General features: G+C 34.8%; 1 protein-coding gene and 1 long non-coding RNA gene across 13 annotated transcripts in view; one reads left to right on the top strand and one right to left on the bottom strand.

Moving 5' to 3' along the window:
* The window catches only part of LOC137859236 (uncharacterized), a 57,011-nt gene extending 51,065 nt beyond the window's left edge, over window positions 1-5,946 (top strand). Inside the window, exons 3-5 of one of the 2 annotated variants that reach the window (XR_011098204.1) lie at window positions 3,906-4,042; window positions 4,537-4,608; window positions 5,804-5,946. This is a non-coding gene — a long non-coding RNA (uncharacterized lncRNA). The remainder of the gene's footprint in view (window positions 1-3,905; window positions 4,043-4,536; window positions 4,609-5,803) is intronic. The other variant, XR_011098205.1, reaches the window with a different exon arrangement.
* The window catches only part of MYOF (myoferlin), a 70,307-nt gene that overhangs the window by 10,649 nt on the left and 40,148 nt on the right, over window positions 1-19,510 (bottom strand). For 10 of the 11 annotated variants that reach the window (XM_068688044.1, XM_068688047.1, XM_068688052.1 and 7 more), the window contains 17 exons: window positions 18,507-18,699; window positions 17,287-17,442; window positions 16,125-16,256; window positions 14,107-14,270; window positions 12,385-12,499; window positions 12,154-12,259; window positions 10,784-10,926; window positions 10,475-10,648; window positions 9,252-9,363; window positions 7,897-7,974; window positions 6,395-6,576; window positions 6,140-6,298; window positions 5,879-5,977; window positions 5,388-5,549; window positions 4,663-4,828; window positions 3,964-4,040; window positions 509-520 (listed from right to left, as the gene is read on the bottom strand). In XM_068688044.1, the coding sequence (XP_068544145.1) occupies window positions 509-520; window positions 3,964-4,040; window positions 4,663-4,828; window positions 5,388-5,549; window positions 5,879-5,977; window positions 6,140-6,298; window positions 6,395-6,576; window positions 7,897-7,974; window positions 9,252-9,363; window positions 10,475-10,648; window positions 10,784-10,926; window positions 12,154-12,259; window positions 12,385-12,499; window positions 14,107-14,270; window positions 16,125-16,256; window positions 17,287-17,442; window positions 18,507-18,699 (2,230 nt within the window). The remainder of the gene's footprint in view (window positions 1-508; window positions 521-3,963; window positions 4,041-4,662; window positions 4,829-5,387; window positions 5,550-5,878; window positions 5,978-6,139; window positions 6,299-6,394; window positions 6,577-7,896; window positions 7,975-9,251; window positions 9,364-10,474; window positions 10,649-10,783; window positions 10,927-12,153; window positions 12,260-12,384; window positions 12,500-14,106; window positions 14,271-16,124; window positions 16,257-17,286; window positions 17,443-18,506; window positions 18,700-19,510) is intronic. The other variant, XM_068688048.1, reaches the window with a different exon arrangement.

Raw genomic sequence — 19,510 nt, 5'->3', positions numbered from 1 at the left:
TTCCACTAAAACTGTATTCCTGTGGCTTTTTTTCCAATCTTTACTTATTTATTTAAAACTGATACCACTTTTTTTTTTTTTTTTTTTTCCAACGGAGTACTATTTTCTTTATTTTTACTCAGGGATTAGCATAGTAATAACCATTTGCCCCTGAAAACATACTCTAATTGGTAATAGTATTCATGCACTTTGTAATCTTTGACTGTCTGGATTTAAAGAGATTCTTAAACTACTATACAAATTACAGATCTTTGAATGTAAAGTTTTGAGTTTTTTTTTTTTTTTTTTTTTTTTCCTGTCCAGGTGTTATTATTTCAATCTTAGATATTTTTTCCTAAATTTAGAATTTTACAAGTTGATGGTATATTTAATGTTAAATACGGTCAAAGATTACTGTTCTCATCCTAATGATTAACATTTAGGAAGTGATATTGATATACTGATTTTCAGTTGAAGTTCTTATTTACAAGAAAGCATTTTGTAGATTTTTAAATATATTATACATTACCTTTTCTGTTAGCTGCTCATGAGGATCAATTTATATATAAAAAAAAAGAACAAAATAAGAATAATGATAAGGAGATGTTTTGTAGAATTTAATAAATTAAATGAACTCTAAAAGCTTTGCTTTTTTGTATACAATTTTGCATTTAAAGTAGCTAATGTCAATAATTTATAACTTTTTAGGGATATTTAGACACGGTATAATTTTTTTTTTCTGCTGTCATTATGGCCTGGATGTTAAAATCATATATATATGTGGAGCAGACAGATGTATATGTGCTCCATATATATATACATGCATACATTTTTATCAGAAATCAGAGCACTTAACTGAATTTATTCTTTTCCAAAGTTCACATACATAAAATTGATTTTTGTACCTTTTGATTATCTACTTTATAGAACAACACACTAAAACAAGAACATTTTCCCTTTGTATTATCATTTTTTAGTTGTTTACAGCCTATAGAATTTCAAGAGTCTGAAAAAAATGTTAATTATAAAGTACAACAACAATCAGTACATGTGCTACAGATTTATCTGTGTAAATGCAATAATCTGCTCAATCCAAAATGCTTCACCTGTTAAATCACAGATACTGCAATTATGATCAGATATTCCATTTAGAGCAAGAATCATGAATCCCATTTGTAAACTCTAATAAGCTAGTATAATTTGTGCTAGTGTTTGCATTTTGTCCATTGTATTTTAATTTAAAGGCATAATCCATAATTTTTTATGCAAAGCCAAGCAGAATATGCAAAACATTTTATGAGTACATGCCCAATATATCAATAGGTCATGACATTGTTCTGATGTATCATGTTCAATTACTTCCATTTTTATTCTGAAAATAATTATCTTGCAGGAATATTCAAGCCTGCTACATTTAGTAATCTTGTCTAACTTCAAAATGGAAATACATTTTTTTTTCAGGTTAACATAACACTTGTTTTTCTACAGGCAATTACAGTGATTTATTCTTAGAAGTTGTACCATTACTGATTTGCAAAATTCAGGAATTAAATTCTTTACCATATTTAAATTTGACTTAGCTTAAATGGTGTTTTGTAATGTTGATACCTTGAAAGGTAGATCGCATAACCGTACAATAATTGTTTGAACTCCCAATTAGAGCCTTTTCACAAAATATAATTGTGTAGATCTGTGAGTCATTCATTAGAGCATAACACTTAAGGAGTTGGAATTAGACATTTTTTGGTTTTGTTACATTTGTTACTCCCCCCCCTTTTTTCTTTCCCCTTAATACACCTTTTTGAATGTCTCTTCAAATAATGCACTTGGCAGCTCTGAGTAGAAGAGGTTATGAACCTTCAGGCCATCTTTAAAAATTCCCCCAACAAATAATGAGTCTTCTCTATTTGGATACTATTGCTCCTAAAACTGGTAAGCAGGATGTGCTCATAGAATGGGGGTTGAAAGCCATTATGATAAATTTGAGATTTTGGAGTGAAATATTCACATGGAAAAAACTATATACCAATTACTGTCGTTTTTAAAATCTATCCATTGACTTCACTATGGATTGTTTTATGTGCAATTTTTGAGGTACTGTTAGCTTTTTGAACATCTTAAGTTTATGGAGGGAAAAAAAAAAAAAGATGTAGTGGATCCCTACCATAGTTAGGGTTAGAACTTTATTTACAAAGCTGACTTTTGAACAAAGTTTAAATAGTGCGGCTCAATTATTCCTGTTAATTTTGGTGCTTTTAGTATATAGATTCCAAATAAGGCAATACAAAAAAATCCATGTTTTAGTAGTTCATAACTAACACACATACATATTTTGATATTTATGACTTTCCAAAGAAGGGTACCTTAATTTGTAACTCATCCTACTATATTTATAAGCATCATTTCCTCCAAAATCTCTCTATGGAATGATTGCTAAGAGAAGCTCAGCCTCAAGACTACATCCTGTTATCATTCTTTCCCCATCTGCCCCCATTCTGGTCCATGCATTAGCTCTGTACATACATACATGCACTGTGGTTGGAGAAGTCATTTTGCTCAGTGCCGTTGACATACTGCTTAAACACTGGAAATTGGAATGCAATTGATGTAATTTTGGATTTTTGTATTGTCCTTAGGGTATGGTCTGCATATCATTTATTCCTTCCTTATTTATTTCAACCTAAATTGTTTCAAATATTGTTTCCTTCTCTCATATGCATGTTATTACTGTGTCTAGTATTATACTGTATTTGTAGCATTTAAAAATTTCCCTATCATAGATTAAATCAGGTATTAAAATTCATAGCAGTATTGCCACTGGGTTCAAAGTGTTTTTTATTTAAATCTTTTTTTCTTAAAATTTCTGAAGAAAATAATCATCTGTACGATCTATAAAGTTTTCATATTAGAACAGAAGGCCTAATTCAGACGAAAATTAGAGAAGTCTTTTTTGCTATAAAATAAATATCCATTATACTTTCCATGTATGAGGAAAGTAAATATAAGAAAATGTTCTATCAGACTTTAATTATAGTCTGAATATCATGACATTAAAATAGCAAGGAAGAAATAAAGGAAGAACACTGCAATCAGTAATGTTACAATAGCAGCGAGAGTTTGAAAGTTAAAATCAGTAGTGTTTACTTTGGGACCTCTGTAAATTAAAAAGTCTGTCTTTTTAAAAAATCAAAGTTGTGGATTAAGAGCCTACAAAATTAATATGTTACAGCATATACTCTTAAAGCTTCCTTTATAGTAACAAGCTATCAGAAATTTACGAAAACACCTAACATTGTACAGTCCTAAAATTACTGAAAAAAATCCTTAAAAATATATTTTCTGGAATTTGCCTTCACTCAGGTTTCAATTCAACAGCAAAATTCTGCAGGTGGAATTATTTTTTTTACCTGTAAAGTAAGACTGTACTGTGGTGGTCCTGAAAGAATCAGAGCAGTAGTGTAGAGAGATTCACAAGGCACAACAGAACAGGAAAGAAAAGAGGTGTTAGCACAGGAAAAAATGTTTCAGTGTTAAAAGTTGTGGATGACTATAAGAAAATAGTTGTGGATGACTGTAAGAAAGGCAAAGCCATGACAGCTTTAGGTTTGGGGTAACATGGCTTTGATTCTGTACCCACTAAAGCATAAACCTACTGCCTGCTCTATTTAAAGCTGTTCAGTCTGTGTGGGATCAGACTGAGAGATTAGACTGCATCACCAGTGGACAAGTGGGTAATGTTCTATTTTATGCTTTCCGTAGCCATTGTATGAATTCATTCCTAAGCTACTCGGTGAACTTTATCTTGCACAAAAAGCTATAGCTTGATGTTTACTATATGAAAAAAGAGGTCAAAATAATTAATGTATTTCCTTTGCTTTCCTGTCACAAAGAAAGTTTGCTTCATATCTGATCATTTTGTTTTCTAGATAGTTCCTCAGAAATCACAGATTTGAAGAAAATCAAGCATCAGATTTCAAGCATTACCTGGGCTGCTAGCAGTGGTTGTGCATCTTCCATTTCAATTACCGTATCCTGGCACGGTGCAGCAGAGAGTAGACTAACTGTAAGCCAAAGATTTTATTAAGGCAACACGATGTAGGAAAAGAATAAATTACTGAATTTAATTACTGAGTAAATTACTGAATTTAATTTCCATAGAATTTGAAATCCAGTTACATAAGATGTAAAAAAAATAATTGCCTACATGCTTGGTCCTCTAAAGAAAGCAATTAATTGCAATATTCTGCTAAAAATAGATATGCGGTATTTTTCTGTGCAGTATCAACAAACATTTCTCAAATATATAGAATTACAAAAAGTAAATTTTGGAAAAAATACAGTGGAATATCTCAGCTTCGCATTCAGAGCATTCTTGCTGGAATTGCTATGTTGGTAATCAGTGCAGTGGTAATCTCCAAGTAGTTAAGTTCATTCTAAAGCAGAACGTCAGGATCCAGTATGCTCATTCTGACAGTGGACTTCCCTTTGCACTCTTATACCCCCTCAGAGGTATACTGCACTACTTACTAAGTTATATGTATTTTTTTTTTCTTTCAGATCATACTATCTTCAAGTACATACTCAACATGAGATGACTCTGTATGCTGTACTGAACAGTTAACACCAAAGGTTGATTATTCTAGCATCTCATAAGAAGCATAGCTTTACATTCCATCTATTTACCTTTCATTTGTGGTGCAATGTCTTCTTTAGTAGTGTAGGGGTCACAGCGAAAACTTTCCAGTAAATCAATAGTACACTGTCCCACAATCGGTTTCCGTCCAAATGGTCTGTGGTCTATTACTTTAATAACAAGAGATGGGCTGTACAACTCCTCTTTTGGCAAAAGCTAAAAGTGAAAGGTTAGATTTTGTTTATACTGCAGACAGAAGGAAAATGAACAAAAAAGATTTTTCTCCTATATTAGAGCTGATGCTACATTTATTTAATATTAAACTATTACGTTCTTTGGGCATATGGTAAATTAAACTTCTAACCTCATATTATGATTCAGTTAAAGTCAGTAAATAAGAATACTTCTAGTTACTGTAAATTTTAGTATTGAATCGTATGCAGTTCCCATCCTAGCAGCTGGAAAGTAGCCACACACCTATAGGTAAATTGGTGTCTTCTCAAATAAATACATCTATACACTGTACTGGAGCATATCAGACCATATAGTTTTTCAATATATGTACAGACATATTTCACTATCTTTGTCAGTCACACTCAGTGCCTTGCTTATATTAAGTCGAAAAAGGACACAAGTTTTTCTGTTTGTGCTTACATAAACAAATCCTTCACCTTTAAAAGTATGGTTGTACTGGGTCTGGCTGGAATATAAAACCACCACAATGGTGTAACTGTTTTTGCTATAGATAGCCGGTATATAGTTTTTAGCAACGTACAACTTTCATGAAGAGAACAGACGATGGAAAATTTGGTGTCTTTTTGAGATTTTTGATCACCACAGATTCCACCATTTCACCCCCACATTCCACAATGAGACTAGGCGACATAACAGGTGCCAGTTGGTAGTTTTTCATGTTCCGCAGCCCCCAAGCCAGAATCTGTAAAATAAAATTCAATAAAAGCAAGAGAAAGAGAGAGATCAATATGCTTAGAATGATACTCAAAAAGATGCTCAAAAAATAGGAAAGAAGAAATGAAGTTTTCTTCACTAATAAAGGGTGACTGGCAAAACATTTCAAGGTTGTTTTACTAGGACAGCTAATGGAAAAAAAATCAAACTCAAAAATACTTATAGAAAAAAATCCCACACATAGTTCTCATTATGATTTTTTTCTCCTGTCGCTGCAAACAGACAAAATTGCTATCTGGAAGATGAAGATGAGAGATGACTGCGCTTGCATTCAGTTACTTTAAAATTAAACAGTACCTCAACAGCAGTGAGTTGAACTACTGGTCTGATTCCCTGAGGTACCATGTAAAGCTTTGGTGCTCTTTGCGATGGAAGAATTGGAAGGTTGGTGCCACCCTGTTAAGACATAAGTACATAAGTACTATTTTCTCTCTCCTTCCTTAAATGAAATATCTTGCAAGTATTAAGACGATTCTTCATATTATAACTCACTATAAAAGTGAGTTATAATATACATTATATACTATATATATACATACATAATATAATAATACATACCTTGTCCCTCAAAATAAGTTCTGCAGCAAAAAGAATGTCTCCGCTAGCTTTGCCATTATTTATTACAGGATACCAGAGCAGTTTTGGTGTGATGTCCTCATCTGGGATCAACTTCACCAGGGGAGAACAAACACTTCTTCCAAGGAACTCATCTTTACCCTGCAATCAAAAAATAGTAATTATAGTCGTTACTGTCAAATATGATAGGAACAACAATAATAATAAATACAATCAACATAAAAAGCTTTCACATACCACTTGGTCATTGTCAAACAGTTCAATAACTACATTAGGTGGATTCTCAGCTACTGTCTGTGGGTCACCATAGATCTCAATTTCATTAAATATGAGAGTTTGGTCCCATGTAGGATTTAGAGTTGAATGAATGATCTCAGTTGTTTTGCTTTGATGGAGGAAAGAAACATGAGCATACGGATCTGAAATATTATACAGAGATTGGAAATACATAGTTATAGACAACCAAAACCTTATGAAGGTATAAGCCACACAAGCACAATTATCTAATACAGTACCTTATTTTTGTTCTCTTCTATTATTACCAGTTTTATAAGCCATTCTATATTAAAAAAACCCACTGTATACATCATTCACATTTAGTAGAGCAAATTCTACTTGATTACTAAATAGCTTCCTTTATACAAGTCATTATTAATGGAGTAATAAATGATAGTCATTATAATACCTTGCAAATTACAAAGTGAACTTGAAAACTAAAATGAAACGTTAACAATATGAAGCTCCTCTTAAACATGGTCTGTAGAAGCTTATCTTGTTGTATCCCTTGATATACAACTGTATTGACCCATAAATAATACAAGGAGATTGTTTCAGTTCTGACTGTTTAATGCCAAATCACGTTCTCCCAGGCTCTATTGCTGAGATCAGACTTTGATTTCAAACATGCTTATTTATATCAACCCCTTCCTATGAAACAGCTGAATGATTAAAGTGGTCTTGGTCCACTGTTTGACAAGCCTTTAAATCATCAGGAGTTCTGCAGAAAGCATCTTAACAGTTCCTGTACAGATTTCAGTTACTAAGGACCTGAGGATAATTAAAAGATTATCTTCAGATTATTTTCAACAGCTTCTGGCTAGGTACCTGACCAGAATGTTACAGAATTTGGCTAACTCTTCAAACTAGTTTTAGAGGAAAATAAAACACAGCTGTCTTGGTTTATCTGTGGGCTGAATCTAAGGTACGCATCTTGAATTCTACATACATAAATTAGAAGCATTTATCATCTTCTCTTTGTATTGTTCTTTGTATTCTAAACATTAATCTCAGTAATTAATTAATATAAAATACTGGACACTGACAGGAAGTTGCTGACATAACAGCCACACAGCTTTCTTCATCCTTGCTTTTATACAAGCTTTCTGCAGGACAGTTTAGAAGCAGCATGTATGCTTTAGTTAGAAGGAGAAGCTAGAGCATGGGGAAAGGATTGGTCATGGGCAATTCAGACCTCAATGAATTCCCATTCCCTGACTGAGAATTCCATTGGCAGCAGTAGGTGCTGCAGATTCAGACCACTTATTTTCTTGGCAGCATCTGGGGTAGTACAAACTAGATCTGGTTCATACATAATGAAGCTGAGTCGTCTTTCCTGGCATAGTTTCAGTAATTGGGAACTATGCACAGAACTTACAGATGTAAGATACTCTGTAAATAAATCAAATTAATAGGTCATTGCAAAAGTGTGTTTTTGCACCACTAGTGGGATTTTTCCATACCTGAAAAACTGTCTTTGTCTAAAGCCATGAGATTTCTTGCCTGGTAGACATAACAGCGAAGGTGGTAAATATATACTCCTGTATAAAAAAAAAAAAAAAAAAGTTCACATGCGTTACACAGGCATCTTCTCTGAAATGAAGCTATTTTAAGGTATACAAACACTTCAAACATTTTCTTAACTAAAGCACAAACACTTGTAACATTTCTGCTTTTCTTTGCTAGCGATAAGTGTATTAGTACCAATGCACTAGCAGCTGTGAACATTTGTTTAAACATAACAACTTAGAGCAGAAATGAAAAAAAAACAACCACACATTATTTAGGCTTTTTTAGTGAATCATCATCTAAAACTCTTTCTACTCAAAAATTCTTGTTTGAAACAGTGATAATCTAGCTCCTCCAAACAGCAATAAGAACTGAGTATTCCTGTACTTAAATTAAGTATTCACTACAGCACTTGCACGGACCTAGGGTTTCACACTTTTTGCTATTAGATCTAGAAAATTATTCTAATTGCATCCCTCTCTGACTAAGAGATTAAAAATAAATAAATAAATAAAATTGTTGCAGGTACAGTGGAATAGCTCAAAATGAGGACATGAGGGAGGCCCTGACCCAGGACAACACATGGCTATGTTACTACAGATTTTCTCAGAGGATGTTATCTCCAACCCTTTCAGACCTTTGGAAAAAAATGACCCACTCTATCCACAATGAGCTGAAACCTCTGAACTCTGGCAGGAAGAGAGGCTATTTTCCTCCTATTGTGATCATTACTTGAAAGAAACAGCAAGATGTTTGTCTACGTGGTCTTTCTGCTTACTCTGGGTCAGGCATTGGTCTGACCTTGGAGTTAGCTGGTAAAATGTGAGCTACACCAGCAGAAAATTAACTGTACATATATTTTCTTTGCTGGCTTAGCTCTCTGCATTGGTATGGAAGGATCCTATTGCTAAAATTGCGTCTTTTAATAGAGTTTAAAATTAAGCTGTTGCAATATTTAGCTTTAGAATTCCTGCCCCATAACAGTTTTACAAATGTCTGAGTGACACTGAACAAACTGAGATTACTTGATCCATATAACATTATCTTACTCCATTTTTTATATTAGAATATGATCTGTATATAATATAATATAAAATATATAATCATTTATATAATAATATGAACTGAAGACTGGCATATTGAAATGACCAACTGTATTTTTTGTTAGTAGGCTAATAAGAGCCTGATCAAGAATTGGATGGTAATTATTGCAGGAGGTGCATAAACCTTGATGTAAACCACAAGGAATCACAACTCTGAGATCGATGAGAAACAGACCTGATTTATAAGAAAGGAATTAAGAACTTACTGTCAAAGTAGCAAGAAACAAGTGGCGTATTGGCACCAAACACTTTCATAGCTGACTCTTTGGTTTTGTCTGAACTCTTCCCTTCGCCATCATCAGTACTAGTGTCTGCTCCCTAAAATTATGTAAAGAAAAAAAAGTCACTGCATGCTTACAAATGCAGAAAGCACTTCATAAAATTGGACTGTATGTGAGAATATACACGTTTCAGTCTTTTATCCAGGATAAGGAGAAATTTACCTTCCTGAGTAAATGTACTATAAAAGATATTTACTCATGCAAAGGTAATTTCTCATTGCCATTGAAGCTGAGCAGAAATCAGATCCAGTCAGTTCATCTTCCTTGCCAGAATGTCTTATTGCCAGAGATAAACTAGCTACTTCTCAGTTCTTACTGCAGGAGAGGTTGTAGGTCTTTCTACGCTGCCCTGTTGCAGGGAAGTTCTCTAGGGCTACCCTAGCAATAGGATAGCCACTTGGACAGTGGCTATTTGTAGTCAAATAGAAATGGGCATTTTTAAACTCTGTGGCACCGAAGTAAGTGGAGAAAGAAAATACTATCACTGAAACATGGGTTGACATTTTGTGAAAAAAAAGAGAAACATGCTGAGAAAAAAAAAAAAGCAAACTTGCATTAATACTATACTCAAATCATTAGCTCAGAAAAAAAAACAAATGAGCCTTCTCTTCTAACGCTGTGCCTTACTATTATTCACTTCAATTTGTATCTTGGTAAATAGAGCTTACCTATAAAGCTATGTTAACCTGTAAACTTGAGGAATATTTATATTTTGATGAAATTTGACTCACAACATTCTGACTTGTCCTATACTTGGCTATTTTTTTCTTCTGCTTGGTCATTTGTACATGCAAATACACATAAATTATGTGCAGGGAAAGCTTGAGCCATCTTGTCACTTTATTTACACAAGGATCATCTAGTCATTTTGCCTTTTGACCAAAGTCTCACATAATAAAATAATAAAAATCATTTGAAGAATCAAGTAATAAATGTGTTATTCAAAAGCCTCAGTAGTTATTTCAGTGATCCACTTCAGACTTTAAACAATTTAAACAATATAAACTACATTAGTTCTCCAGTTATATATCAATCTATGATTCAGGGACTAAAATAGGTGATTAAATTGTTATTGATATTTCATTGCTTGATTACTGAAAATTAACAGATTGACCTTTTAAAGACTTTATTGATATTGTGTTCCTTACCAAAGCACCTTCGAGTTTAAAGATAGCTGCTGCACCATGTGTTTCTGAGGGAGCCATTTTTCGTCTCCATCGTCTTCGACGGAAAGTGTCAGAACTGCGTTGTTTCCAGTGAAACTTCCAGCCAATCAAGGAAGCATATTCCCATCCTTCTTGATCTTCATATGATGGCACCCCCTGGGAGATGTAAATCCCTGTTATCTACACTATCGTATAAATATCATAAAAAAAAGGGGAGGGGGAATTGCTCTAGAAGACACTATTGCAATGTGCAAGAAATACGATCTGTGATTGCATCTCTCTTCTGCTTACCCTTCCTGTTGTTACTGCTTGAGCTGGATCCCTCTTACGCTTCCGCACCAGTCTTCGTCGTCGGTGCGTATGATACATTTTCTCTGCAGCAACCCATGACTTTGGTTTAGAGTCTGGAGGAATAGTAATTCCATATTCCCATCCTAAAAAAACAACTGTATAGTTAGTATATTTCTAGAAACACATTCAAGATGCAAATAAGAAAAGCATGAGTAGTAGTTTAACTGCAGAGGGTGAAGATTTAGTCACAAAGAGCTATTTGATACGTCCTGTGAAGACATTCTGAGAGAGTTGGGATTGTTTAGCCTAGATAAGAGAAGGCTCAAGGGTGACTTTATAGCAGCCTTCCAGTACTTAAAGGGGGACCACAGGAAACATGGGGGGGGACTCTTAGTTTAAAGCCTTGTCCTATTATTACAGTCCCTGAAAAAAAGAGGGTAAGGTTATATGAGACATTAGGAAGATAGTCTTCACAATGAGACTGGTGAGGTACTGGAACAGGCTGCCCAGAGATGTCATGGGTGCCCCATGCCCGGTAGCATTCAAGGCCAGACTGGATGGGGCTTTGGGCAGCCTGGTGTCCCTACCCATGGCAGGGGGAGGTGGAACTGGATGGTCTTTAAGGTCCCTTCCAACCTAAGCCATTCTGTGCTTCTATAATAATGAAACCTTAAATGCCCAATAGCTAGAGAATGATCTTCTCCAACAGATGGAATTTTATGTACTCTTGCAACTCCAACAGCTTGGCTTTTAAATAAACAACAATTTGAACTCTGATCATTAATATGTAAGAATTGGTGAAACTGTTACTTTATTTTGGCTCTGCATGTTAGAATTCAATTGCCAGGTATCTAGAACTCTGATTTTTACTGAGATTGATCTCTTACTAAAATGTTGCTGCAGAACCCTATCAGAGGTTCCAGTTCCATAAGTACTCTTCAATAAATAAAATCCTCTAAATAGTTTGCTGTGAAGGATAGATTGCTTTTTCCTGTTGTAGGATCCAAGTTATGGTCTTATGAGGTTGTTTACATTGCAAGTTTCTAAGCTGGTAACAGTTTTAATTTATTGTAAGTAACAAGCATATAGAAGTCATAGCAAAACCATGAAACTTCTTTCAAATGGGGATACGTTCTATGTCCAAGTACATTGCTGATACATCCAGCTTTCCTATGTGGAACCTCTCATGTTAGTAGACCATTGTTCACATTAGCCTTTTTACTTGCTTAAATTTTTAAAGCTTTTGACTCAAAACTCTCAGCTGCTTCTGCAGTCAAAACGAGCATACAGCTTCTTAGATTATACGATATGCTCTCTAGTAGACACTTACAAATACATTTATTACATAGAACATGAACAGTAAATCTTACCATGCTCATCCACGGCTCGATTTAAATCTGATTTCCAAGCATCATCTTCCCACATCCATCCAAGAGGACACGTGAACTCACGTGGTGGTGGAGCCTTTTCTCCATTCTTTTATATAGAGGAAACACAACAGTTCTGTGCTTTAATAGATGAAATACACTGTGTAGCAAATCATATAACTCCTTCTCTTAAACCTTCTTTTTCAGTGAAAAGTATTAATTTATAAATCTCACCACATCCGTGTAACTCTCTTCGGCTGCTTTCCATTCCCCTCCAGGATAGCGACTCTCATTTTCATACACTTCGTCGGTAAACTCAGTATGACCAGCATCAGCTTCAGTCAACAAACTGCAAGCTCAAAGTAAATACAGTATTACACCAAAAATATTTAAGCAAGCTACAAAGAATATATACAAACAATGTATATTCTGGAATTCTGGATTGTCCATCTTTGCTAAAGTCTGTTTATATAGCAATAGGAGGAATGCTACTCATGAGCAACTAGTAGGAGTGTTTTAACTGCTGTAGTATTCAGGATCTGCTTTGAACACTTCTTGGAAAAAGTGATGTATCATACATTTAAATGCAGGGAAAAACAGACTGCATGACAGCTACATGCATTTCTAATTTTTATGTAAGTACACACTAAAATTGGGCAGTATTATTAATTTTATCCTCTTTCTACTATTGACAAGGTGAGTAATCCATTGGCTAATACTTTTCTAACTTGCAGGTAAAATAAATGAGAGAACATTAATTTACACCAAAGTCTTTGTTTCCACTTGTGATTAACTGGGATTCAGAAAGCACTAAAATACATTCTGAAATGCCATCTGCTGTTCAAGTAAGGCCATGCAGATTATTGCCCAATAAAAAAAGGTATGAAGCATAAACATACTTGAGCATTTTAACAGTAGTTTCCTTCCAATTATTTGAGAAAATGAGCTATTGCTTTTATTTATCTTGGACTATTCATTGAAATAACATGAAAATAAATCCATCCATATCTACAAAAACCCACATGATTTTAGAATGGATCAAATAGCATATATTTTCCTGCAGAGTGTTCTATAGCAACTATCCTGTGTATTCCTTACCATCAGAACAAGGATTAAAAATGGATTGAACCTTTCATTTTAAGAAAAAAAAGCATCTTTTTGGAGGCTGGATTTTGTTTTTTAGAAAACTTGTTTACCCAGTCCACTTTAAAGTGTGGCAGTGCAAACGGCTAAATGGGCACAATTTAGGCATTGAAAACTTCTGACTGAGCAAGACTGAATCTGCTGTAGCTGGGGAGGACAGAGACCTTATGAATGAGATCTGCCAGGAGAGGAAGAGCCTTGGGCTGGATCCCTCACAGCCTTGGGCTCTGAAAATAACCCCTGCCTTAAGTCACTCTGAGAAATTACTTGTGAATTGTTGTTTAATAAGCAACATTTAGTGAAATAAACACACAAAAAAATCATCTATTATACGTGGACAACCATGCAAATACTATAGCAGTGTTGATACATGGGCCTCAGATTTATACCAGATGTCTGAGTTAAGTTTCCATCTATGGAAGATCAATATGTCTAAGGATCTTATCTGATACCTTCTCAGAAGGACATGAGAACCTCACGCAAGTGATCCTCACAATAGCTCTCTAGGCAAAGAAAAATATTATCCATTATTTTAAAGACGGGGCCCTGAGACACTAGGAATACAAAAGCAATATGCCTAGTATCACGTGAATACTTTTAAAATGTATTCTTTTTGTCATATGATTTACTTTTTAAAGAACATAATAGTATCTTTAGAGTTATTTAAAAACTTTGACTATTGGCTGGCTTTTGCTGTCCTACAAAGCTCATCTTAAAACCTTCCCAGTGAAGAAAACAGAGAGGGGGTGTTTTCCTCTACACTCTGAGGTCAACTCCTTTATTCCTGCTTGTATAAAATTAAAAGAATCTGACCTTCTTTCAGGATCAACCATCCATTCTCCTTCCCAGTCCCAGCCCTTTGGGGGTAGAAAATATTCTCTTTTCAATTTGATTTTTCCTGTGACATCAGAAAACTTGTGGCGACCAACAAGTCCTGAGGTACCCCACTTTCCAAAAAGAAGAGCCTGATTTTCATACTGTTTGAGTATAAAAAATAAAACAGTACTTTAGGAACAACAAAGAGATTTTAGAAAGAAAGAAAAAGATTTATGTAACTGTAACTGTTACAATTGAAACATTCTACTATGTATTTTCTTTCTCTGAAATAAAGTATTTCCTTCCCATGTTTCTCTGCACTACCTTCACTAATTTCTTCCTTTCATTTTCTCCTATGTTGTCTTACAAACGATTCCCTTGCTAAACTACACCATCTTTTCAATTTAATGCATCTCTACAACTACAGTCAAACTTCCCCCAAACTAAAGGCTTGTTCTCCAGGCCCCTCACCAGCTTGGTTGCCGGTGAGGGGCCTGGAGAACAAGTCCTATGAGGAGTGGCTGAGGGAGCTGGGCTTGTTCAGCCTGGAGAAAAGAAGGCTCAGGGGCGACCTTATCGCTCTCTACAGATACCTTAAAGGAGGCTGTAGCGAGGTGGGGTTGGTCTGTTCTCCCACGTGCCTGGTGACAGGATGAGGGGGAATGGGCTAAAGTTGCGCCAGGGGAGTTTTAGGTTGGATCTTAGGAAGAACTTCTTTACTGAAAGGGTTGTTAGACATTGGAACAGGCTGCCCAGGGAAGTGGTGGAGTCACCATCCCTGGAGGTCTTTAAAAGACGTTTAGATGTAGAGCTTAGGGATATGGTTTAGTGGGGACTGTTAGTGTTAGGTCACAGGTTGGACTCGATGATCTTGAGGTCTCTTCCAACCTAGAAATTCTGTGAAATTCTGTGAAAGTAAAATTCTTTTACATTATTCAAACAAAAGTTTCTTCCATTCCCTAAATATACAATCCTCTAATTCTTTTACATCTCAAACCTCCTCCTATTTATACCCGCTTCTTTTGTAACATGCCAAACTGAAAATAACGGTCAGTCTTACTATAGAAGTTACTGGGGAAAAAATTCCAATGTCAGCACAGTTTATATAGTATATTTCCCTTTCTGCTAATTTTTATTCCAAATTTTTGATGGCTTTGAGTTTTCTGCTTTTATCACTACAAAAATTTTGGATTGCTGTATTAAGAGGAAAAAAAAAGAGGTACTACACAGCCTCTTAAACCCCTACATTTAACAAATATTGGCTTTGAAAATCCATTGCCTATTGTAAATTACTTACTATAGAACTACTAAGTATTTTAAGTATAGGTGTAATGGTGGCACAAGCCCCTGTAAAAATGCCTTGTTTCATCAGCTGATACAAGATTACATGTGCCATTAGGCAACAAGGCAGAGAATAGATGCTTACAGCTTATTATCATAGAAAATATATATTATATGTGGGACTACTTCAAATATTTTTATTCCAATTTTTGTTAGCTTTTACCATTGACTTGTTATGATACAGTCTTTTGTCAGCAAAATCTAATGCATTTGACCAGTTTTTCATGTAACAGTCAACTTCTGGTAAATTTTTTGCTCCTACAAAAGAGCCATTATTAAACAAAACCACTTATATCTGTGTATCATTTGTAGAGAATTGAAGTAATTAATCCAGAAAGTTATTCTCATGCCAAAACATTATGTTCTAGATCTCAATCTTAAGTACACTGATACCAATCTAAAATAAGCATTTAGAAACCACCAGTTACCCAGACTTTCACCTGATTACCCTGTTCAGAATCTGTTCTGCTGAAGTTCACCTGGTAGGCACAATGAATTTGATCATTAATTGCCTTTGATGTGGTCTACTTGTTTCAGTGCTTTTTTTTTCAGGATAATAAATCCTACTCTCCCTTTCTGGCAAGCATGCAAAACAATTTCAGAAGAGCTACAATTTCACTGGATTCCAGAAGTTCATATCCTAGTTTAATGTAAGAAAGCAATGATGGACATACCATTTCTGCAAAAACACTGAACGTTCCCTCTGCAAAGCTATTGAACTTCTTTTCAACTGCACTCAGCCCAAGCCAAATGTTAATTCGCAACTCCACAGGCATTTTGACATCTTTCATCTTGTCCTGTGGGTACTGGGACACACACCACACAAGGTTATTCTTTGTTATGTTATGCAGATAACTGTAGCTTTCAGTAAAATATGTACAATAACACAGAAATATGAGTAATAATACATAATTGAATGATCTCTTCCTGTACTGCATTTCCTCACAAGGAGCTAATAAAATAGTTCACGAAGAAGACGTTCTTTAAACGGTACCTTCCTCGGACATGTGAAAACCAAACACAGTAGCCATTAGTATCATCCCTGCTCCCGTATATCCACTCCCAAGTTTCATCCAGTAATGAGTTTTTAATGGGGATGACAACTTTAAATTTTAGTATTTCTTGTCAGGAGAGTCTAGAAATGCAGCAGGTAGTCAGAATGGTTCACTAAACTTAAAAGCAGTGCATCATATCACACGTGATTTAGGGGCCTACATAAGGTCATTAAAATATGGATTTATCTGCAGTGTAACTAATAGTACATTAGCAAACTCTAAATGTTATTGTTCCACAGTCAAATTGCCTTTTTTCTGCTCAAGCTCATACCACTTAGAAATAGCATCAATTAACTGGAGAAAGGCACTCCTATTCAAGAACAAGACTTAATGCAAAGATGTAACAAGGAACTTCTGCGTGTAGACATGCTCTACAGTACATGCAGAAAAACATACAAAACTTTGAAAAGGTTTATGGAACTTATCTGACTTACACTAATTCTTTCCTCTGAAAGTTTCTGTTCACGTCCAACCCACACCCACCAACTCCAATAGCACTTTAAAAGCCCTATCAAAATTCTGAGCTTCTCCAAAAAAGCATCACAGGGGCTAATGACTGTTCTAATTCTGGCTTATGACAAAGTTTACATTACAATTTCTGTGATTTGTTGAAGAAACTATATGCATTTGGCTTTTATCTGCTCAGAATGTTGACACCTCATTGTTTGGAATTTGCTTGCATGTTCCATGCACAACATTGCAGTTTAGGGAGCTAAAGTTACAAAATGATTTTTTTTTTTTTTTGGGGGGGGGGGGGGGGGGGAGGGGAGGGGAAAAGTACCTTTAAGAAGATTGTTTGGGTCTTTCCACAATATTTACCAGATGATTCAGGGCTTGTGGTGGAATACAGCACTTGGTGTGCAGGAACACGAGCATACGCCAGTCTTTTCTCCCCTCGGATCATCCATATGATTACATCAGGCATACTGTTTTGTGGCTGTGGATTATTTGCGTGGAAAAGAAAGTAAAAGTTGGTAATTAGTAGGAAGTTAAACTAACCTAATGCTTAGACAACAGCAACGTAGGCTAGTTATGGTCAAACGGATCTCCCATGTAAGAATCAATAATAAACACGATAATGTTTATGTTAATAAACATTATGTTAATGTTTAATGATAAATGGAGGAAACTGTTTTACTTTGTAAGCAATACAATTCATAGTTCTGGAACAATCATTGAAAATACCGTTAAGATTGCTGGAAAACAAGGTGCTCTTGTTGAGAGATTTGTTTCCTACATCTTTTGAGATTTTATCTAGAAATATGCTGTAACCCAATTCATTTACAGTGATTACAGTGACTGATTCCAATTCCTAAAAATTTGGTTTGATGTGGTACACATTTAAATGCTTGTAATGCTTGCACGCTAAGGGTAGATCATCTTAAGACTTTTAGCAGCAAACAAATGCTACTTTTTTTTTTTTTTTGCAGCTTTGTCCACACCTCTGTACACTGCCTTCCAAATGAAGTTTTTGGTTTTGTATTAATAAAAATAAATAAATAAATAAATAAATAAATAAACAAAGCAGAAATGACAAAGAAAAAAGCACAATATTTCTATAATGTCATTGAAGCCAATTATTAGAGATAATTAAAAAAAAATGCAGATGTTTAAAACTTAAGACATTACTGAAAATTCAAAAAACTCTGTTAGAAGTTATGAGCTGCAGAATTACTACATATATCCTACAGTTCCCAAACCAGCAAGGTGACTTGAAAATCTGGAGGAAAATAAAGGGCAAAATACTGCCACCTTGTACAGGTAAGAGTCTATTCTAATTCTACAAGTCAGTGGTTATTTCCCAACTTACGTTCTCAGTGAAGTCAGATAACAACCTAGAACAATACGTTCAAGTAACAGAGGCACACATATTTACTTTCACAGCATCTAAATTTTCTGTTCTAAATAGGGGGGATATTGTTTGATCAGCACTGAACATCACACCAGTTTGTGTTGGATGGCTACTTCTAAACTACCTGAATAGTACTGTATAGTACTAACCTCTTCACTCAGTTGAAGTAATTTATCCAACCAATCCTCAATTTCTGTCAGAGTGGCTTTCACATCAGTAGCTTCATTTCTCATCCTTGTTGCTGCTTCTGCAATCTGTTTGAGAGACTTCAGGCGCAGTTTTTCTATCTGAGTGTCAAGGACTGTAATATTAGATTTGCCTTCTATAAGGGGAAATGGTTTACTAAAAAGAAAAAATTATTGTTGTGGTTAATAATCTAAGTGGATTTTATTTAGCCATACATTAAATGTAGACATGCATAAAGCAGCAAGAGATTGAGTGCTACTATTTTCTTTGATTGAAAACCACCAAAATTAGAAATGTCTCTGCATCTATTTCTGCAGAGATTTCCAACTGAGAAAGCATTTACAGTAAGAAATGTAAGAAATGCTGTGCTAGGAAGCATGAATATAAAATAGCTTGAGGTTTATGCTTTAATGTACTTTTTGCTAACCAAATCAAACAAAATCCATTTCCCTGTATATGCAAATCAGAAAATTGTCTCAGAACGTACACCTCAATGAGTTCCCTCAGACCAAGATTAGGATCTTTTCTTTCACTGAAATGTAAATTCTCAGAAATCCAATATAAAAATACAAGTTGTATTTATGACTATGAGAGCTATCTAACTCTTTGGCAACAAAACATGGAAAAACTCTTGAAACAAATCCATGACACAGAACTTTCAGTCACTAGAGGGCAGAGTACACTGTTTAATGGAATCAGGAAATAGTATAGCATTGTAGTAGGGCCCAGGAAAAAAAAAGAAAAAGCTAAAAAGCTTTTTTTTTGTGTGTGTGTGTGTTTCATGTTTCTTTTTTTTTTTTTTTTTTTTTTTGAGGTAGTTTGATGAAAAGGCAGCTTTTCAAAGACCAATGACTGTATTTCTTCAACAGATTTCATTAAAAGGTCTCTAATATGACGAGTAAAAAATAATTTAAAAAATCCAGAGACACTGCCAAGTTTAGAAAGGATGATACTCCTTTGACCTAGT

This window comes from Anas acuta, chromosome 7, assembly GCF_963932015.1.
Source record: "Anas acuta chromosome 7, bAnaAcu1.1, whole genome shotgun sequence".
NCBI lineage: Eukaryota > Metazoa > Chordata > Aves > Anseriformes > Anatidae > Anas > Anas acuta.
The sequence above is the reverse complement of the archived record's forward strand: the minus strand, read 5'-3'. Positions and strand labels throughout refer to the sequence as shown.